Source organism: Scyliorhinus torazame, chromosome 7, assembly GCF_047496885.1.
Source record: "Scyliorhinus torazame isolate Kashiwa2021f chromosome 7, sScyTor2.1, whole genome shotgun sequence".
Lineage (NCBI taxonomy): Eukaryota > Metazoa > Chordata > Chondrichthyes > Carcharhiniformes > Scyliorhinidae > Scyliorhinus > Scyliorhinus torazame.
Window position 1 is genome coordinate 112,108,451 of NC_092713.1, and position 23,187 is coordinate 112,131,637.

A 23,187-nucleotide genomic window follows, 5' to 3' on the forward strand; every position below is an offset into this window, starting at 1 on the left:
TTGTCAACGTCAGTTGTCCAGCGTCACCAAAAGATGGCGGCTACCAGGAAGAGGTGGGATTGGCAGCTGGTTGTGTGTGTGTGATTGTTTGTGTGAGTGAATGGGATGCTCCTGTAGTGGTTCTGCTCAGTGTGTGTATGCGAGCTTGTGTGTGCTGGCGAAAGAATCGGCCCGATGAGTGGTGTCGAAGGTGGTAGAGAGAGGCTCCTATCCTCTGCCCTGCTGAACTGGATGCTGTTGCTCACTGTGTCCTGCCTTGGGCTGGGGCTGGTGAGGGCAATGGGGAAAGAGGAGAAACGCCAACTCAGGTGAGTCCTTGAGGTCCTGTCACCTTCTCATGACGCGGCACTTACATGTACAGAAGTGTATGTCTTCCAAATGGGGGTTAGTTTACAGCTAGGAGTTTGAGTTATGCGAGGGGGAAGAGAACCAAAGTGGTTCAATTCTTGAGATCTGTTCCGATCGAGTAATCAATTTTCCGAGATGATTTATTTTCTTGTTATGTGTACCTGACTGGTTATCTCCTGTGCCAAAGGATTGATTCACTTTTTGTAAACGAATTTTATTGAGTATGGATCTGACTTGTGGGTTGTCTAAAATGTTTTAAGTGCCAGGGCAGAGACCAGGATTGATATAGGACATACAGTGCAGAAGGAGGCCATTCGGCCATCGAGTCTGCACTGACCCACACGCCCTCACTTCCACCCTATCTCCATAACCCAATAACCCTTCCTAACCTTTTTGGTCACTAAGAGCAATTTATCATGGCTAATCCACCTAACCTGCACGTCTTTCGGGACTTGTGGGAGGAAACCGGAGCACCCAGAGGAAACCCACGCAGACACGGGGAGAACGTGCAGACTTCGCACAGACAGTGATCCAGCGGGGAATCGAACCTGGGACCCTGGTGCTTTGAAGCCACTTCTGCTATCATGCTGTCCAAATATAGTTTACACATTTTCTATTGATGGTAATAGTGCTGTCGCTGTTCAATCATAGCTGTAGGACAATGCAGCATTGACCTGGAAATTAGGAAATATCATCATTACAGCAGGTAATTTGGGATTGTGCACCAGGAAAAAAGAAATAGTGTGCCAAGTCTTCTCAAGTAATGAGCAAATTCTCTTGAAAGAATCTGGTACTATTCGCTAATAGAAATAGCTGGTATTGGGTAATACTTTGATGGATCTGTGTGGTATCTGTCTGCTTTAAAAAAAAAGATTTCCTATTTTTGTTATTTTAAAAATAAGTGATTGATTGATTAAGGGAAACTGAGTTAACAGGCACAAAGTAAGACGAAGCACCCTAGTTACGAGAGGTTCTCTTGCTCATTTGGCCCTTTTGTGATTAGACTCTGGAATCATCGAAGCCAGCTCCTCACTGATATCAATGTTTCTGTGTTATGTGGTAAATAGCTTAGAGGTTTATAGTAAGATGGTGAAAATCTCCATAGAGCCCCTAAAGTGCAGCAGGAGGCCATTCGGCCCATCAAGTCTACGCTGAACCTCTGAAAGAGCACCCTATCCTGTTAACTTCACCTAAGGGGCAATTTTAGCCTGGCAAATCTACCTAACCTACACACCTTTGTGCTGTGAGAGTGTTGCTCTCTTTGGTTGGCTCTGAATATGGCGGTCAATATGGTCGCCTTCCTTAATCCTAATTATGTTTGCTCCAGAGTCGCCAGGTATCTTTCGATACCGCCACAAGGTTCAAACCCAAATACTGATCAAAAGAGCCAATACACCAGTTAGTTAGTTCAAAGTCAATACTATTTATTTACACACACAGTAATATCTACTCCTGCACGAAATACTACAGACTAAACTATCACTACTGCTAAAGCCTATACTTAACTTCGGGCGCCCACTCAGTCAGAGGAACAATGGCCGTTGTTCGGATCTGAAGCTGCTGGATCGAAGTGGTAGAGGGGAAACAGCTAAGGTCGTCCGTCTGGTAGCGAGCGTTGACCTTGGCCTTACTTGCTTCTGGTGCAGCTGGTGGATGGGTCTCTCCGCTGTGACAGCCAAGTCCAAGAGAGCGATTCTCTCTTGGGGCCTTCTTCTTATACCCAAAGGGGCTTCGCGTGCTTTTGGGTGGGCCTTGAACTTGGCCCCAATTAATTGGACCGCATCTTGATCATCCGCATTGATCCTGACCAATAAAGTGGTGGGTGCCTTGATGGCTGGGCGTGTCCTAGGTGGCCGTTGGCCTACTTTGTTTTCTGCTTTCGGTTTGGGGAACTGGTGCCGCGAGGTCTGGAGCCAGATCGGTTACTTAAGTATCTCCCTTTGTTCCCGGAGATGGGCCATCCATATGCTAATGGGCCTACAGTTTCAGTCTTGTCTGGGAGCTATGGCTCCAATATGCAGACAGGCTCTGCGCCTGCTTGCTTTCTTAACATTGTCCATTTTTCCCTGCAACTTTGCAAATGTCCATTTTGTATTCTGGAAGTGGCCATCCCAGACGGCTACAAGAGTAAACCCACGCAGACAGGAGGAGCATGCCACAGACACTCATAAAATCCTTACAGTGCAGAAAGAGGCATTCGGCCCATTGAGTCTGCACCGATCGTCTGAAAGAGCACCCGACCAAGGTCCATTCCCCCATCCTAATCCCATAACCCAGTAACCCCAGTAATCTCTTTAGATACTAAGGGATAATTTAGCATGGCCAATCCACCTAACCTGCACATCTTTGGAGGAAACCAGAGCACCTGGAGGAAACCCACGCAGACACGGGGAGAAAGTGCAAACTCCACACAAACAGTGACCCAAGGCTGGAATTGAACCTGGGTCTCTGGCGCTGTGAGGCAGCAGTGCTAACCACATTGCTGCCGTGCCAGAATTGAACCCGGGTTCCTGGCGCAGTGCAAACCACTGTGCCACCCAGTGTTGTTTTGAGAAAAAGAATAATAAAAATACCAATAAAAGTTATACCAACAGTTTGGGTAGATTTAAATTGTGAGAATATATATGAGAAAGTTATGAAGAATGAAACAACATAAGAAAATTGTATTAATTTAGTATTTATCCAGCTGTTCACGTTATGCTACAATACTACATGAACATCTAAAATGATAAAAATAGGAAATTTTAAATCAATGTTATTTTCCAAGCAGGCAGATATCATTGTTTCACCACAGTATTAACGAATACCCATTATCATTATTATGCTATTGGCTGATGTAAAATGATCAAACTGAAAGCATAATTCTCCATTAAATTATGTTTAAACTTTGCAAGTATGACTTAAGGAGCAGTTGCAATATAAATGATGAGTCAAATAATATTTGTATAATAAATATCAGACTATAAAATTTAAAATTGAATGACAGCGGGTGACATTTAAAATTATTTGACAATAGTTATATATCAGAATACTCGTAACTTTTCTCAGTAAAATCGTTTTTTGGTGAAGGAATGGTGTCACTGCAACAGCAAGGCTGATTTAAATGTTCTTTTGTTAACTGGTGGAGTACTGCAGATATTTTATTTTTATTTGGACAGATTAGCCAATCCAGTCTGACACATATATTTGTGATGCCTTATTCATCAGAGTACTTACTCCCCACCCACCTGGAGAAAGATAATTTTCTGGGAGAGGTGGGAAGCCTGATAAAATCTCAGGCTAATTAGGAGGCACAACCTGGAAAATTCCCCTCTGACCCCTTGAGGCTATCAAAACTAGTCCATGAGTTCACATTGACCTTGACTAATGGTACACCATCCCTACCAGTCATGCAGGGTGAATTCTGACCCAGCCAGAAACAAATTTACCTCTTAAAGAATGCAGTGAATCTACATTCATTACATGAACTGGCAACCTGATCCACAGGTTTACAATTCTTTTGGAAATAACTGCCTAACATCCAATCTACTTCTATCCTTCGATAAACTGCAAAAGTGACCTTCCTCGTCCTTGTCTGCATTTCTTCAAAAGTAAAAAAAAATATTTATTTGGCCCTATCTGTACAGATAAGAGTTTTAAACTGTGAGACCCTCTTTAGCCGTTTCCAAAGCCACAGTGTGGGGGGACCAAAACTGGACACCATTTCCTACCCAAGGACTTGTATGAGAACAAAATGGTTCTTTTTATTTTATAATGAATTGTCATCGAGTCATATGTTTTTACAAATGGAAACAGGCCCATCGGCCCAGCTTGTCCATGCCACCTAGTTTCAATCTCTAAGCTAGTCCCACTTGCCTGCATTTGGCCCATATCCCTCTATACCCACCCTGCCCATGTAACTCTCTAACTGCTTTTTAAAGGACAAAATTGTACCCGCCTCTACCACTGCCTCTGGCAGCCTGTTCCAGATGCTCACCACCCTCTGTGTGAAAAAATTTCCCCTCTGATCTCTTTTGTATCTCTCTCCTCTCACCTTAAACATTTGCTCTCTAGTTCTAGACTCCTCTACCTTTGGGAAAAGATGTCGACTATCTACCTTATCGATGCTCCTCATTATTTTATAGACCTCTATAAGATCACCCCTAAGCCTCCTACGCTCCAGAGAAAAAGTCCCAGCCTATCCAGCCTCTCCTTTTAACTCCGACAATCAAGTCCTGGTAGTATCCTCGTAAATCTCTTCTGCACTCTTTCTATGATGTGGAGATGCCGGCGTTGGACTGGGGTGAGCACAGTCAGAAGTCTTACAACACCAGGTTAAAGTCCAACAGGTTTGTTTCAAATCACTAGCTTTCGGAGCACTGCTCCTTCCTCAGGTGAGTCACCTGAAGAAGGAGCAGTGCTTCAAATGCTAGTGATTTGAAGCACTCTTTCTAGTTTAACAATATCCTTCATATAATTGGTGACCAGAACTGAACACAGTATTCCATGTGAGGTCTTACCAAAGTCTTGTACAACTTCAACAAGACGTCCCAACTCCTGTATTCAATATTTTGACCAATAAAACCTAGCATGCTGAATGCCTTCTTCACCACCCTGTCTACCTGCGACTCCACCTTCAAGGAGCTATGAACCTGTACCCCTAGATCTCTTTGTTCTGTAACTGTCCCCAACTCCCTACCATTAACTGAATAGGTCCTGCCCGGATTTGATCTGCCAAAATGCATCACCTTACATTTATCCCCACTGGCCAATTGGTCAAGATCCTGTTGCCATCGTATATAACCTTCTTCACTGTCCACTGTGTCACCAGTCTTGGTGTCATCTGCAAATTTACTAACCATGCCTCCTACATTCTTATCCAAATCATTAATATATATCACAAATAACAGTGGACCCAGCACCGATCCCTGAGGCACACTGCTGGTTACAGGCCTCCAGTTTGAAAAACAACCCTCCACAACCACCCTTTGGCTTCGGTCGCCAAACCAATTTTGTATCCAATTGGCTATCTCGCCCTGGATTCCATGAGATTTGACCTTTTGCAACAACCTACCATGCGGTACCTTGTCAAAGGCCTTGCTAAAGTCCATGTAGACAACGTCGACCCCACTGCCCTCATCTACCTTCTTGGTTATCCCTTCAAAAAACTCATTCAAATCCATGAGACATGACTTTCCCCTTACAAAGCCATGCTGACTTTTCCTAATTAGCCCTTGCCTGTCTAAATGCCTGTAGATCCTGTCACTCAGAATTCCTTCTAACAACTTCCCACTACAGACGTAAGACTCACCGGTCAGTAGTTTCCAAGCTTATTCCTACAGCCCTTCTTAAACAAGGGCACAATATTTGCTACCCTCCAATCTTCAGGCACCTCTCCTGTGGCTGTTGATGATTTAAATATCTCAGCTAGGGAGCTCGCAATTTCCTCCCTAGCCTCCCACAACGTCCTGGGACACATTTCATCAGGTCCTGGGATTTGTCTATCTTGATGCGCTTTAATACCTCCAGCACCTCCTTCTCTGTAATATGTACACTCCTCAAGCCATCACTTTTTATTTCCCCAATTTCCCTAACATTCATGCCTTTCTTAACAGTAAATACTGATGAGAAATATTCATTGAGGACCTCTCCCATTAGGATCCGCACATAGATAGCCCTGTTTATCCTGAAGAGGCCCCACCCTCTCCCTAGTCACTCTTTTGTCCTTTATGTATCTGTAAAAGCTGTTTGGATTTTCCTTTGCCTTATCTGCCAAGACAATCTCATGTCCCCTTTTTGCCCTCCTGATTTCTCTCTTAACTCTACTCCGACAAGCCCTATATTCTTCAAGGGATCTACTTGATCTCAGTTGCCTAAGCATGTCATATGCCTCCTTCTTCCTTTTGACCATGGCCTCAATGTCCCGAGTCATCCAGGGTTCCCTCCTTCTACCAGCCTTACCCTTCACTCTAAGAGGAATGTGCTCACCCTGAACCTGAGTTAACACACTTTTGAAAGATTCCCACTTACCAGTCCTGCCCAGATGTAAACTGTCCGATTTGTAATGGTCCCACCTCTCCCAGAACTGGTTCCAATGTCCCAAAAATCTGAACCCCTCCTATAATTAGAACATGTAATTCAAAGTGCTTTTGTTTTGGCTGCAATTCATTGGTTATGAACCTTTCACAAGTGATACACTATAACGCCTGGATCTTTTTCTTTTGCTTAAACCCTGTTTGTCATGTTTATACATATTCAGTATTAGACCTGCCTACATGTATAGCACTACATTTTACAAGTTAAACATTAATTGCAAACAATGACACGTTGCCTCAACATATTAAGGCCTACATGCAGTATTCCCCACGGAGCTTAGTTTCGCCCACAAATTTGCATATCATTCCTTCAACACACACACCTAATAAAGATAAGTCACAAACTTATAAGTCTTAACTCCAGTATCTCTGAAACATCACTGTTAACTGACATTTACTACTGCTAATACAAATTTTAATGTTGCGTGCCAAACTGTTTTGTAACTGCAATCATATGATACTGTAGTGCTGTACATCATTAATAATGCTTAAGCCCGGACCAACGCCCGTTGTGGCGACTGGATGTGGGACTGCTGGCGGACGAGGTGGTGTGTGGGAAGGTGAGGGGGTGTATCGAAAGGTACTTGGAGGCCAACGACAACGGGGAGGTGGGGGTGGTATGGGAGGCGTTGAAGGTGGTGATCAGGGGAGAGCTAATTTCCATTAGGGCTCATAGAGAGAAGACAGAGGGTATGGAAAGGGAGAGGTTAGTGGGGGAGATTTTGAGAGTGGACAGGAGATACGCAGAGGCCCCGGGGGAAAGATTACTTGGGGAAAGACGACGGCTCCAGACGGAGTTTGACCTGTTGACCACCGGGAAGGCGGAGGCACAGTGGAGGAAAGCGCAGGGGGCGACCTACAAGTATGGGGAAAAGGCTAGTCGGATGCTGGCACACCAGCTCCGTAAGAGGATGGCAGCGAGGGAAATAGGGGGTGTCAAAGATGGGAGGGGAGCCACGGTTCGGAGTGCGACGAAAATAAACGAGGTATTCAAGGCCTTTTATGAAGAGCTGTACAGATCCCAGCCCCCAGCGGGGGAAGAGGGGATGAGGCGATTCCTAGATCAGCTGAGATTCCTGAGGGTGGAGGAGCAAGAGGTGGCTGGTTTGGGGGCACCAATTGGGTTGGAGGAGCTGAGCAAGGGTTTTGGGAGCATGCAGGCGGGGAAGGCCCCGGGACCGGACGGATTCCCGGTGGAGTTCTACAGGAAGTACGCAGACCTGTTGGCCCCACTACTGGTGAGGACCTTTAATGAGGCAAGAGAGGAGGGAACCCTGCCCCCGACAATGTCGGAAGCGACAATTTCTTTGATCCTAAAGCGGGACAAGGACCCACTGCAATGTGGATCGTACAGGCCGATCTCGCTCCTCAATGTGGATGCAAAGTTGCTGGCAAAAGTGCTGGCCACGAGGATCGAGGACTGTGTCCCGGGGGTAATCCACGAGGACCAGACGGGATTTGTAAAGGGCAGGCAACTAAACACCAATGTGCGGCGGCTCTTAAACGTGATAATGATGCCATTGGAGGAGGGAGAGGCGGAGATAGTGGCAGCTATGGATGTGGAGAAGGCCTTTGACCGAGTAGAGTGGGAGTACCTCTGGGAGGTGCTGCGCAGGTTTGGGTTCGGGGTAGGGTTTATCAATTGGGTTAAGCTCCTTTACAGAGCCCCGATGGCGAGTGTAGTGACGAACCGGCGGAGGTCGGAGTACTTTCGACTGTACCGAGGGACGAGGCAGGGGTGCCCCCTGTCGCCCCTGTTGTTCGCATTGGCGAGCGAACCATTGGCCATGTCATTGAGGGAGTCTAATAAATGGAGGGGGGTGGTCCGAGGGGGAGAAGAGCATCGGGTGTCGCTATATGCGGATGACCTGTTGCTGTACGTGGCGGATCCAATGGAGGGGATGGTGGAGGTCATGCAGACTCTAAGGGAGTTTGGGGAGTTTTGGGGCTATAAGCTCAATGTAGGGAAGAGTGAGCTCTTTGTATTACAGGCGGGGGACCAAGAAAGAGGGATAGGGGACCTACCGCTGAGGAGGGCGGAGGGGAGCTTTCGGTATCTGGGGATCCAGATAGCCAGGAGTTGGGGGACCCTACATAAACTGAATCTGACTAGGTTGGTGGAGCAAATGGAGGAGGATTTCAAAAGATGGGACACGCTACCGCTCTCACTGGCGGGTAGAGTGCAGTCGGTCAAAATGGTGGTCCTTCCGAGGTTTCTGTTAATGTTTCATTGCCCTCCCATCGTGATCACTAAGGCCTTTTTTAAGAGAGTAGGCAGGAGTATTATGGGGTTTGTGTGGGCGAATAAGACCCCGAGAGTAAGGAGAGGGTTCCTGGAACGCAGTAGGGACCGAGGAGGGTTGGCGCTGCCAAACCTGGGGAGCTACTACTGGGCAGCAAATGTGGCGATGATCCGCAAGTGGGTTATGGAGGGAGAGGGGGCGGCATGGAAGAGGATGGAGATGGCGTCCTGTAAAGGAACGAGCCTAGGGGCATTGGTGACGGCACCGCTGCCGCTCTCGCCGACAAAGTATACCACGAGCCCGGTGGTGGCGGCAACGCTAAGGATCTGAGGCCAGTGGAGACGGCACCGGGGTGCAATGGGAGCATCGGTGTGGTCCCCGATCAAGGGTAACCACCGGTTTGTCCCGGGGAAGATGGACGGGGGGTTCCAGAGCTGGCATCGGGCGGGGATTGGAAGAATGGGGGACCTGTTCATCGACGGGACGTTTGCGAGCCTAGGGGCACTGGAGGAGAAGTTTGAGTTACCCCCGGGAAATGTCTTTAGATATATGCAGGTGAGGGCCTTTGTGAGGCGACAGGTGAGGGAATTCCCGTTGCTCCCGGCACAAGAAGTTCAAGATAGGGTGATCTCGGGTGATTGGGTCGGGGAGGGCAAGGTGTCGGAAATACACCAGGAGTTGAAAGAAGAGGGGGAAGTACTGGTAGAAGAGTTGAAGGGTAAATGGGAGGGGGAGCTGGGGGAGGAGATCGAGGAAGGTCTGTGGGCTGATGCCCTAGGTAGGATTAATTCCTCCTCCTCGTGTGCCAGGCTCAGCCTGATACAATTTAAGGTGGTCCACAGAGCGCACTTGACGGGGGCGAGGTTGAGTAGGTTCTTTGGGGTAGAGGACAGATGTGGAAGGTGCTCAGGGAGCCCGGCGAACCATGTCCATATGTTTTGGTCATGCCCGGCACTGGAGGGGTTCTGGAGAGGAGTGGCGGGAACAATATCTCAGGTGGTGAAAGTCCGGGTCAAGCCAAGCTGGGGGCTAGCAATATTTGGAGTAGTGGATGAACCGGGAGTGCAGGAGGCGAAAGAGGCCGGCATTCTGGCCTTTGCGTCCCTAGTAGCCCGGCGAAGGATCTTGCTAATGTGGAAGGAGGTGAAGCCCCCCAGCCTGGAGGCCTGGATAAATGATATGGCTGGGTTCATAAAGTTGGAGAGGATTAAGTTCGCCTTGAGAGGGTCTGCGCAGGGGTTCTACAGGCGGTGGCAACCGTTCCTAGACTATCTCGCGGAGCGTTAGAGGAAAGTCAGTCAGCAGCAGCAGCAACCTTGGGGGGGGAGGGGAGGGGGTGGAGGGGACGTTCTGGGAGGGTGGGGAAAGGGGGGACTGCCTGGTAGGGTGGATGAGCAAGAGATAACATGAAGGGTTGGGGAAACTGGCACGTACGGCTGAGGGCCAGTGTACAAAGCTGTGTAAATATATCATTTTGCCATGTATATATCTTGCTCTGCGCGATTTCTCGTTTTTTTTTTTGTTACGAGGTGGGGGGTGGTTATTGTTTGTAAGGGAGAAAAATTGTGTTAAAAAAACTTTAATAAATATATTTAAAAAAAAATAAAATAATTCTTAACCCCAGTTCAGACCAGGTTTTGTTACTCTTGTTTTTCCCATGAAAGAATTTATAGATGTTTTCTGATATTTTGCATCTACCCTCTCCTTTGCCCAGATTCAAACAAAGATTTAAATCTTTCATCGAAGTTTGATTACGTCGCTGCAGGATTATTGGTTGTGAAACCAAATTTACCGGTTTAACCAGTTATGGTATGAATTCCTGTACTGGGGCTGTTGATAAAGACTCCATACTCAGTAAATCGGAAATTATGGGGCTGGTTTAGCACCGGGCTAAATAGCTGGCTTTTAAAGCAGACCAAGGCAGGCCAGCAGCACGGTTCAATTCCCGTACCAGCCTCCCCGAACAGGCGCCGGAATGTGGCGACTAGGGGCTTTTCACAGTAACTTCATTTGAAGCCTACTCGTGACAATAAGCGATTTTCATTTCATTTCATTTTTTTCATTTCCACATTTTCAGGGGTAGAGGATTTGATGATTTAAGCGTGATGTCTAAACTTTCAGTGTAAGAATTTGCCTTCCTAAAAATCACATTTTACGCAAGGATAATTGTAAAGATATTTTTGATGCAGGGGATCAAGAAATGCATACTTACTGTAATTCATAATAGCGAGACCAGTGGGGAGATAAGACTGGTGGAAGCTGCAGTGAGAGGAACACCAGCTGGGAAATAGAAGAGTGGTGGTAGCAGCAAGAGCGAGAACAACGTGAGACAGTGGAGTGGTAAAAGTGATAGCAGCAGCAGCGAGGTTGCAAGGAAGCAAAACGGCAGCAGTAGCAGTGAGAATGAGAACAGAGTGAGATCAATGGGGAGTAAAAGAGTGGTGGTAACAGCAGTGAGTGTGAGACCAGTGAGGGAGTGAAAAAGCAGCAGCAATGAGTGCGAGACTGGCGGGAGGGGTAAAAGAGCAGTGGCAGCATCGAATGCAAGAAGATAGCAAGACCAGCCTGGTGGTGAGCAGGTTCAGAGCCGCTGACTTAGTGTGACGTCAGAGAGGAATAGAAAAGTGATTACTTGGTGTGTATTTTTCTTTTTCTAAACTAGAGTATTCGTTCAAGCTAGGTGAAAAGTAGAAATAGTCCATCGGGGTTAGTATAACAGTAAGTGAATCAATTAATGTATAAATACTGAGGTGGTCTGGAGAGATTTGTTAAAATGAATAGCATAAATAGGTTATTAACTGGGAATAGAGTTTTTTTAACTTCATGAATGGACATTTGAGACCTGTTGCTTGCAATACCTGCACCATGTGACAGCTTTAGGAGGTTGCACGTGTCTTGGATGAGCATATATTTAGGAAGAGCCTTCAGCTCCTACAGCTTGAGCTCAGCATTTCCAAGCTTATGGGGCTGCTGGAGTCATTGGCGCATCAGGGCGAATGGGAGTTTTACTGGATAGCATATTCCAAGTGGTGGTCACCCCACAGGCAGTGAGTGTTCAGGTGGCCAGCCAGAAGTGTAAGAAGGTCAGGGGTCTTCAGGGTGTGTGTCGATTTCAAACAGATACTAGAGACTGAGAGTGACAATAACATGGAGGAGTTCAGCCCAAACCATGGCACCAATAGACAAGGGACTGTGGAGGTGGGAAACAACATAGCATAGAAATGTTGGTGTGTGATATTACATAGTTAAGGGACAGACATGCATTTCTGTAACTGTCACTGTGAGTCCTGCGTGGCGTGTAGCCTTCCTAGTGCCATAGTAAAGGACATCATGGAGATGTTACAGAATATTCTTCAGGGGGAAGGCAGCGAGCCAGATATTTGGTACATTTTAGTACTTAACATAGACTGGACAGATATAGGGTTCTGAAGTCCAGATTTTCAGGATCTAGGGAGGAAGTTAAAAATTAGTAACTCTAGGGTAATAATGTTTAGATTACTCCCAGTGCTGCATACTAGCTAGAGTAGAAATAGGAATAGTGCAAAGTTGAAGCATGGTACATGGGCTTCACATTCTTGCATATTGGGATCAGTTCTGCGACAGAAAGCACCTATTCAGAAGGGGTGGATTGCACTGCAATAGCTGTAGGAGGAACATCCTTGTGAGGATGTTCACAAGTGTGTTTATAGAGGCTTAACCTAAATTGGCAGAGGGGTTGGCACACCTTCTTCATATAGAAGTAGAAAATAAAAATAAAGTGCATAAACGGAGTGTTGGGCAGTACTGAAGAATGAACCAGTACCGTATTAGATAGGAGAGACTAAAAAAGACTATGAATGCAGTGGGTATTGTACAATGCATTTACGTAAACACACAAAGTTGGTGAGTAACGTTGGTGAGCTGTAAGCACAAACAGCAGTTGGGAATATAATGTGATAGCAATAATGGAAGCGTGATTAAAAATGATGAGAACAGGGGGCGGGATTCTCCCAGCCCGGGGGCGGGATTCTCCCAGCCCTGGGCCGAGCCGGAGAATCCCCACGACCAGGCCACGCCGCCCTGATGCCGGCACAAGATTCTCTGCAGAGCAGAGAATCGGAGCCATTGGCGCCGACGTGGCTGGCGCGGTGTCAGTCGCAGGCCGCTCTATGCGTCCCCCCTGTGATTCTCTGGCCCGGAAGGGGCAAGCGGCCGTAAAAAAAAAAGAGCCCCGCCAGCGCCGTTCTAACCTGCTCTGAGCTGGCGGAACCTGAGCATTGAAGGGTCGGGTGGCGTTCTCTGGGAGGGGTGGGGGGGGTCCTCCGATGTGGCCTGGCCCGCGATCGGTGGGCCGGCCTCTCTGGCTGGACGTGCCGGCCCCTGAAGCCCTGCGCCATGTTGCGTCGGGGCCGGCTTGTTAAAGGCCACTGCGCATGCGTGTGTTGGCGCTGGCACCACTGCGCATGTGTGCGTTCGTGCCGGTCGGTGCCACTGCGCATGCGCGGATCCTGCGGCGCCAAATTCGAGCCGTGATCGGCAGCTGGAGCGGAGCGAACCGCTCTAGCACCGTGCTGGCCCCCTGTAGGGACCAGAATTAGACCTGACAGCGCACGTTTACGCCGTCGTAAAATGCGATGGCGTTTACAACGGCGTGGACACTCTGGCGGGGGGTTAGGGAATCCCGCCCTAGGTACTTAATTTTTAAAAAAATAAATTTAGAGTACCCAATTCATTTTTTCCAATTAAGGGGCAAGTTAGCGTGGCAAATCCACCTACCCTGCACATCTTTTGGGTTGTGGGGGCGAAACCCACACAAACACATGGAGAATGTGGAAACTCCACGCGGACAGTGACCCAGAGCCATGATCGAACCTGGGACCTCGGCGCCGTGAGGCAGTAGTGCTAACCACTGTGTCGCTGTGCTGCCCTAGAAGTAGGTACTTAATATACATGGATGTGAAATTTTCAGAGAAGATAGAGAAGTAAAAGGGTGGTGGGGTTGCTGTACTGATTGGAGAAGACATGACCGTGTTGGAAGAAGGCAGTATCCTTGAGGAGGGATGGACAAAGCCTATTCGGTTTGAATGGTGAAGCAAAAATGGTAAGATCATGCTACTTTGGGTATTGAGGAATAAGCCTGCAGGTGATTCACAGATATGTGCAAGAACTGTAGAGTGGCGATACTGGGGGATTGAAATGAAATGAGAGACTGACAGGAAAATTTGTAACAGAATAATGGGTGATCTAAGGAAGATCTGCTTCGGGTACAGGCTAGGTACATTCCACCAAAGGTGACAGGTAAGGGAGACAAAAACAGGACTCCTTGGGTGTGATAGAAATTATGATTGGAAAAAAAGAATGTGTCTGATGTGTGTCCGATGAATTCTTCAAGTGAGAACCAAATCAAATATGATAGGTGGAGAGGGGAGTGAAGAGGGAAATAAAACTGGCAAAGAAAGAGTATAATAATCTTTATTAGTGCCACAAGTAGGCTTACATTAACATTACATTATTGCAATGAAATTACTGTGAAAATCCCCTCGTCTCCACACTATGGCGCCTGCTCAGGTACCCTGAGGGAGAATTCGGATTGTCCAATTCACCTAACAAGCACATCTTTCGGGACTTGTGGGAGGAAACCGGAGCACCCGGAGGTAACCCACGCAGACATGGGGAGAACATGCAGATTCTGCACAGACAGTGACCCAAGTCAGGAATCGAACCCGGGTCCCTGGCGCTGTGAAGCAATGGTGCTAACCACTGTGCTATCATGCTGCCCATGAGAATTAAATGGCAGCCAACATAAAAGGGAATTCAAAAATATCAGTAGAAGCAGAGATGAGAGGCAATGGTTAATGTGAAAATGGAAAAGGAGGTGACACTGGAAAGGCTGGTTCTGCTTGGGACAGATAATTCACCTGGTCCAGATGGCGTACATCCAAAGTTGCTAAAGGAAGTGAGGGTGGAGATGGCAAAAGGGCTTGCCTTAATCTTTCAACCTTCCCTAAATATTGGGATGTGCCAGAGGATTGAAGAGTGGCAGATGTGACACCCCTATTCAACAAAGAGGATAGGAGCAGTCATAGCAACTACAGGCCATCATTAGCGGTCGGTAAGGTTTTGGAATCCTTAGTCAGGGAAAAATCAATCTGCACTTGGAGAGGTGTGAGTTAACCTGCATTTGTAAAGACAAATTGTGTTTGACTGTTTGTTTTGATGAAGTAGAGGAGAAAATTGATGAAAGGGATGCAGTGGATGTTGTTTATATGGATTGTAAGCACCTGTTTGACAAAGTACCACATAAAAGGCTGGTCAACAAACTTGAGGCTTCTGGAATAGGAAGGTTGGTATGCAATTGTATAAAGAATGGCTTAAGATGGAAAACAGCGATGTTTTTATTTGGGCTGGAATTTGGTAGCCACTGTGTTCCCCAACAGTCACTGTGAGGACCACGGCTTTGTTTTTGTTGTTGCTATATACAAATGACTTGGATCTTGGAATATGGAATAAAATTTCAAAGTTTTCTGATGATACCAAACTTGGAAGAGTGGCAAACAGTGAGAACAATAAGAATTGCCTACAACTAAGCATAGATATGCGAGATATGGACAGACAAGTGACAGATCAAATTCAATATTGCGAAGTGTGAGGCATTTTGACCGAAACCATAGGGAAAGGCAAGATAGACTTAAGGGCACAATTCTAAACAGTGTCCAGGCACGGTAGCATTGTGGATAGCACAATTGCTTCACAGCTCCAGGGTCCCAGGTTCGATTCCCTGCTGGGTCACTGTCTGTGCGGAGTCTGCACATCCTCCCGTGTGTGCGTGGGTTTCCTCCGGATGCTCCGGTTTCCTCCCACAGTCCAAAGATGTGCAGGTTAGGTGGAGTGGCCATGATAAATTATCCTTCGTATCCAAAATTGCCCTTAGTGTTGGGTGGGGTTACTGGGTTATGGGGATAGGGTGGAGGTGTTGACCTTGGGCAGGGTGCTCTTTCCAAGAGCCGGTGGCAGACTCGATGGGCCGAATGGCCTCCTTCTGCGCTGTAAATTCTATGATAACCTGGTGATCCGAGGGTGCATATACACCGATCTCTGAAGATAGCAAAGCATATTGAGAGGGTGGTTAGCATATAATATGGGATCCTGGGCTTCACAAAGAGGCATTGAGTGCAAAAGCAGGAAAGTTATGCTGGAGCTTTATAAAGCTCTGTTTAGGCCTCGGGTGGAGTTTTGCATCCAGCCCTGGTCACCGCACGTTAGGAAAGATGTGAAGAGGAGGCTTACCAAAATGGTTCCAGAGATGGGGAATTTAGTTACAAGGTTAGGTTAGAAGTCACTGTCCAAGAAAGTGATGGAAGTGGAAACAATTAATGATTTCAAAAGAAAATTGAATGGGCACTTGAAGGAAATAAGCTTGCAGTGCTGGAGGGATTGAATGGGAGATTTCGACTGACTGGATTGCTCTGCAGGGAGCTGACTTGGACTCAATGTGCTGAATGGCCACTGTCTGTGCCATAAATGCTGTTTGTAGTTGGTTTCTGACTCAGTAATTATCAGGAACTCGAGTTGTTTGGAAAGTGATAATGTATTTGTTGGCATTATAGTACAAGTTTACTGGTCAAAGTTAGATGACAAAATATGAAATTACCTGCATATATATCACATTTTTAAATGGAGGTTAAAACATTTCTGAATCTTTCTACATAAGAAATTGGTATGAGTGCAGGGATCTAGACCTTTTAGTAAATGAATGTGAACAAGGTGGAGAAAGAGTTTGACACCAGCAATTTCCCCATCCTAGTTCCTGTTACATTGTGCTGAATTGTTCAGCCTAATAGGTTGCTGCATTGTTTTGAATCTGAGAACACAATCCCAGTTACATACTGAGTAAACAAAATCCTTCCAAAATTAATTGAAAATATCCCACCGTACTATGCTAATTTCTTCCCAATATGGAGTCCACTCATTTTTATATGAAGTGAGTCCGCACCATGTAAAACTAGAACGGTTTAGTTTGTAGTTTAATAAATAATGTTACTTTCTCTCCCATTACGAATAGATGGAGAATGCCTGGAAAATTAGTGTACCTTAGATGATGAAGTGCCATTTTAGTTGACCTTGTTTTTTGCCAATGAACAAAGGGGATGTGTTCTGAAATTACTGTTGGCTAAATGTTTTACCAGTGTTCTTAATAGTGTAAGGGAAGACTTCCGGGTGCGGTGATGACCAGCTGAGTCGCACGTTTCGGCAGCTCCCTGTGAAACGGACTTTTGGGCTCTTGATAGGAGCCCCAACGGCAATTTTAACGGCTAAAAACACCGTGCGGTAAACCAGGAGGGTGTTCCCCCTGGACACGGATGGAAAAAGGAGAGGAAAGTGGCCGGATTGCAGCGGATCCTTTGGAACAACGGCAAGGAAGGCAAGCAAAAACCAAGATGGCGTCGGGAGGTGTCAGTTTCATATGGGGCCCTGAACAACAAGAGTTCTTGAAATGCTGCGTGGAGGAGATAAAAAAGGAAATGAAGAAAGAGTTGTTGGCCCCGATACTACAGGCGATCGAAGGGCTAAAGGAGGAACAAAAGACCCAGGAGCAGGAGCTTCGGGTCGTGAAGGCGAAAGCAGCCGAGAATGAGAACGATATACAGGGCCTGGTGGTGAAGTCGGAGATACAGGAGGCACACCAGAAACGATGTGTGGAGAGGTTGGAGGCACTGGAAAACAACGCAAGGAGGAACAACCTGAGGATTCTTGGCCTTCCTGAAGGTGTGGAGGGGGCGGACGTCGGGGCATATGTGAGCACGATGCTGCATTCGTTAATGGGAGCGGAGGCCCCGACGGGTCCGTTGGAGGTGGAGGGAGCGTACCGAGTTATGGTGCGAGGATCGAGAGCAGGAGAAACTCCCAGAGCCATAGTGGTGAGATTCCTCCGTTTTAAGGATAGAGAAATGGTCCTTAGATGGGCGAAGAAAACTCGGTGCAGTAAATGGGAGAACGCGGTGATCCGCGTTTATCAAGACTGGAGTGCGGAGGTGGCGAGAAGGAGGGCGAGCTTTAATCGGGCCAAGGCGGTACTTCACAAAAGGAAGATAAAATTTGGAATGCTGCAACCGGCAAGACTGTGGGTCACATATCAAGGGAGGCACCACTACTTTGAGACGGCGGATGAAGCGTGGACTTTTATTGTAGAAGAAAAACTGGAATGAGTGGATTATGAAAAAGAACGTTTGGACAAAGTGGTGGGGCGAATGGGGGGGGCGAAGAGGGGTTTTATGTTCTAATCCTGCGGTATGGTAACTTTTCTTTCTCCCACAGGTGGTGATGGGGGGAGGTGGGGAGGGAGAGGAGATGGGGCGTTGGCCATGGGAGGCGGGGCCGAGGGAGAGGCGCGGGCTTGGTTCCCGCGCTATGATAATTATGGCGGGAATAGAGAAGCAGGAAGGAGGGGGCGTCGCACGGTGCGAGCCGTGGTCACGGGGGGAAGCCGAGGTTAGCCAGAGTTTGCTGACTTCTGGGAGCAACATGGGGGGAGTAATTACGCTAGCGGGGGGTCTAGCGGGGGTGGGTGGGAGGGGGGAATTACTGGGTTGCTGCTGCTGGGGAAAGGGGGGAGTGGGTACGGGAGAGGATGGGCGGGGGGGGCACCGCCTGGGGGAGATACAGCTGCGTGGGAACTGGGTGAGAAGCTGGAAAAAGATGATGGCTAACCGGCAAGGGGGGGGGGGTGGGAAGCCCCCCAACTCGGCTGATCACGTGGAACGTGAGAGGGCTCAACGGGCTGATAAAGAGGGCACGAGTACTCGCACACCTTAAGAAACTTAAAGCAGATGTGGTTATGTTACAGGAAACGCACCTGAAACTGATAGACCAGGTTAGGCTGCGTAAAGGATGGGTGGGGCAGGTGTTCCATTCGGGGCTGGATGCGAAAAACAGGGGGGTGGCTATATTAGTGGGGAAGCGGGTAATGTTCGAGGCAAAGACTATAGTGGTGGATAACGGGGGCAGATACGTGATGGTGAGTGGCAAATTACAGGGAGAGATGGTGGTTTTGGTAAACGTGTATGCCCCGAACTGGGATGATGCCAACTTTATGAGGCGAATGCTAGGACGCATCCCGGACCTAGAGACGGGAAAGCTGATAATGGGGGGAGACTTTAACACTGTGTTGGAACCAAGGCTGGATAGGTCGAAGTCCAGGACTGGTAGGAGGCCGGCAGCAGCCAAGGTGCTTAAGGATTTTATGGAGCAGATGGGAGGTGTGGACCCGTGGAGATTCAGTAGACCTAGGAGTAAGGAGTTCTCGTTTTTCTCCTATGTCCATAAAGTCTATTCGCGCATAGACTTTTTTGTGTTGGGTAGGGCATTGATCCCGAAGGTGAGGGGAACGGAATATACGGCTATAGCCATTTCGGATCATGCCCCACACTGGGTAGACTTGGAGATAGGGGAGGAAACAGGAGGGCGCCCACCCTGGAGAATGGACATGGGACTAATGGCGGATGAGGGGGTGTGCCTAAGGGTGAGGGGATGTATTGAAAAGTACTTGGAACTCAATGACAATGGGGAGGTTCAGGTGGGAGTGGTCTGGGAGGCGTTGAAGGCGGTGGTTAGGGGGGAGCTGATATCAATAAGGGCACATAAAGGGAAGCAGGAGAGTAAGGAACGGGAGCGGTTGCTGCAAGAACTTTTGAGGGTGGACAGACAATATGCGGAAGCACCGGAGGAGGGACTGTACAGGGAAAGGCAAAGGCTGCATGTGGAATTTGACTTGCTGACTACAGGCACTGCAGAGACACAATGGAGGAAGGCGCAGGGTGTACAGTATGAATATGGGGAGAAGGCGAGCAGATTGCTGGCACACCAGTTGAGGAAAAGGGGAGCAGCGAGGGAAATAGGGGGAGTGAGGGATGAGGAAGGAGAGATGGAGCGGGGGGCGGAGAGAGTGAATGAAGTGTTCAAGACATTTTATAAAAAATTGTATGAAGCTCAACCCCCGGATGGGAGGGAGAGAATGATGGATTTTTTGGATCGGCTGGAAATTCCCAAGGTGGAAGAGCAGGAAAGGGTGGGACTGGGAGCACAGATCACGGTAGAAGAAGTGGTGAAAGGAATTAGGAACATGCAGACGGGAAAGGCCCCGGGACCGGACGGATTCCCAGTTGAATTTTACAGAAAGTATTTGGACTTGCTCGCCCCGGTACTGACGAGGACCTTTAACGAGGCAAAGGAAAGGGGACAACTGCCCCCGACTATGTCTGAAGCAACGATATCGCTTCTCTTAAAGAAGGAAAAGGATCCGCTACAATGCGGGTCCTACAGACCAATTTCCCTCCTAAATGTGGATGCCAAGGTCCTGGCCAAGGTAATGGCAATGAGAATAGAGGAATGTGTCCCGGGGGTGGTTCACGAGGACCAAACTGGGTTTGTGAAGGGGAGACAGCTGAACACTAATATACGGAGGCTGTTAGGGGTAATGATGATGGCCCCACCAGAGGGTGAAACGGAGATAGTAGTGGCGATGGATGCCGAGAAAGCATTTGATAGAGTGGAATGGGATTATCTGTGGGAGGTGTTGAGGAGATTTGGTTTTGGAGAGGGGTATGTTAGATGGGTGCAGCTGTTGTATAGGGCCCCAGTGGCGAGTGTGGTCACGAATGGACGGGGATCGGCATATTTTCGGCTCCATAGAGGGACAAGGCAGGGATGTCCTCTGTCCCCATTACTGTTTGCACTGGCGATTGAGCCCCTGGCGATAGCGCTGAGAGGTTCCAAGAGATGGAGGGGAATACTTAGGGGAGGAGAAGAACACCGGGTATCTTTATATGCGGATGATCTGCTACTATATGTGGCGGATCCGGCGGAGGGGATGCCAGAAATAATGCGGATACTTGGGGAGTTTGGGGATTTTTCAGGGTATAAATTGAACATGGGGAAGAGTGAGCTGTTTGTGGTGCATCCAGGGGAGCAGAGTAGAGAAATAGAAGACCTACCGTTGAGGAAGGTAACAAGAGACTTTCGTTACCTGGGGATCCAGATAGCTAAGAATTGGGGCACATTGCACAGGCTAAATTTAACGCGGTTGGTGGAACAGATGGAGGAAGATTTCAAGAGATGGGATATGGTAGCACTGTCAATGGCAGGGAGGGTGCAGGCGGTTAAGATGGTGGTCCTCCCGAGATTCCTCTTTGTGTTTCAGTGCCTCCCGGTGGTGATCACGAAGGCTTTTTTTAAAAGGATAGAAAAGAGCATCATGGGTTTTGTTTGGGCCGGGAAGACTCCGAGAGTGAGGAAGGGATTCTTACAGCGTAGTAGGGATAGGGGGGGGCTGGCATTACCGAGCCTAAGTGAGTATTATTGGGCCGCTAATATTTCAATGGTGAGTAAGTGGATGGGAGAGGAGGAGGGAGCGGCGTGGAAGAGATTAGAGAGGGCGTCCTGTAGGGGGACCAGCCTGCAGGCTATGGTGACAGCCCCATTGCCGTTCTCACCGAGGAACTACACCACGAGCCCGGTGGTGGTAGCTTCACTGAAGATTTGGGGACAGTGGAGACGACATAGGGGAAAGACCGGAGCATTGGGGGGGTCCCCGATAAGAAACAACCATAGGTTTGCCCCGGGGGGAATGGATGGGGGATATGGAATGTGGCAAAGAGCAGGAATAACGCAACTGAAAGATCTATTTGTGGACGGGAAGTTCGCAAGTCTGGGAGCGCTGACCGAGAAATATGGGTTGCCCCAAGGGAATGCATTCAGGTACATGCAATTGAGGGCTTTTGCGAGGCAACAGGTGAGGGAATTCCCGCAGCTCCCGACACAAGAGGTGCAGGACAGAGTCATCTCAAAGAAATGGGTGGGGGATGGTAAGGTGTCGGATATATATAGGGAAATGAGGGACGAAGGGGAGACTATGGTGGACGAACTAAAAGGGAAATGGGAAGAAGAGCTAGGGGAGGAGATCGAGGAGGGGCTGTGGGCAGATGCCCTAAACAGGGTAAACTCGTCGTCCTCGTGCGCCAGGCTAAGCCTGATTCAGTTTAAGGTATTACACAGGGCACATATGACTGGAACACGGCTCAGTAAATTTTTTGGGGTGGAGGATAGGTGTGCGAGGTGCTCGAGAAGCCCAGCGAATCATACCCATATGTTTTGGTCATGCCCGGCACTACAGGGGTTTTGGGTGGGGGTGACAAAGGCGCTTTCAAAAGTAGTAGGAGTCCGGGTCGAACCAAGCTGGGGGTTGGCTATATTTGGGGTTGCACAAGAGCCGGGAGTGCAGGAGGCGAGAGAGGCCAATGTTTTGGCCTTTGCGTCCCTAGTAGCCCGGCGCAGGATATTGCTAATGTGGAAAGAAGCCAAGCCCCCGGGGGTGGAGACCTGGATAAATGATATGGCGGGGTTCATAAAGCTAGAGCGGATTAAGTTCGTCCTAAGGGGGTCGGCTCAAGGGTTCACCAGGCGGTGGCAACCGTTCGTCGAATATCTTGCGGAAAGATAGATGGGGGAAAAAAGAAGGCAGCAGCAGCAGCCCAGGACTTGGGGGGGGGGGGGGGGGGGGAGGGATGGGGGTGGGTGGGTGGGGGGGTATAGCCTGTGACAAGGCAGTTGCCAATTAGGGCTAGTTTTCATTTTTGTTATTTAATATTTATTTATTTGTTGTTTTTTGTTTATATAAAAAAGGTCATTATTATCTGTATTGTTATAATGTTGTGTAAAGGATGCACAATGTACTGTGTTGGTTGACCAAAAATTTTCAATAAAATATTTATTTAAAAAAAAATAGTGTAAGGGAAACTAAAACGTGTTTCCAGTGCTGTTAACAAAAATATTTGTTACAATGGTGGAGGCTAATCAGTTTTGGTCTTGGATTTCTCAGAATTCAGAGGGAATAAGAAATTCAAATTGGTGTGGCAAATAAACCTCAAAGAGAGAATGACCACTAAATACAAATGAATTATGTCAACCGTGACTGATTTTAGTGGCTGTAAATACTTAGTTCCGGATGTTTTTTCTATTGCTACAACAGATGTGATTCGCAACGTTTTTATTAGACTACCTCAATCTTTATTCGTGTGTTTGTTTAGCTTGGTCAGAATTACAAATACAAAGTGGTGGAATGTATTACAGATATATGCTGAATGAACTGGTTATACCTTTTTTAAAGATTCGTATAGCCCATTTAAGAAGTAACTGTAGTTTACAAAATAAATGGGTTACTTTTGTGCTATATGTTCCCCAAAAGTGTCAAACTGCTGCTCTACCAATCATATGTTGTAAATATTTTTGTAACTGACACATCTGTCCACCAACTTAGTGTTTTTTTAATGTATATTGATGATACCTAAAGGAACAAGTACAGTAAAATAATAAAGGAAGCAAATGATGAACTTCTATCTTTATAATGCCTCTCATTTCCTCACAATGTCCAAAATGCGCTAAAGCCAATAAATTAATTTTGAATTACGGGCAAAATTCAGTCAATTAGTGTGCATTATGATCCAACAAAGAGCAATCCAATAATGTACAGTAAATCTGAACCTTTCAGA

The 23,187-nt window shown here is 47.6% G+C and overlaps 1 protein-coding gene across 1 annotated transcript in view; it reads left to right on the top strand.

Annotated features, from left to right (window-relative positions):
- The window catches only part of edem3 (ER degradation enhancer, mannosidase alpha-like 3), a 118,223-nt gene continuing 95,036 nt past the window's right edge, over positions 1-23,187 (top strand). Inside the window, exon 1 of the mRNA XM_072511271.1 lies at positions 1-308. Within this exon, the coding sequence (XP_072367372.1) occupies positions 175-308 (134 nt within the window). The 5' untranslated portion in view covers positions 1-174. The remainder of the gene's footprint in view (positions 309-23,187) is intronic.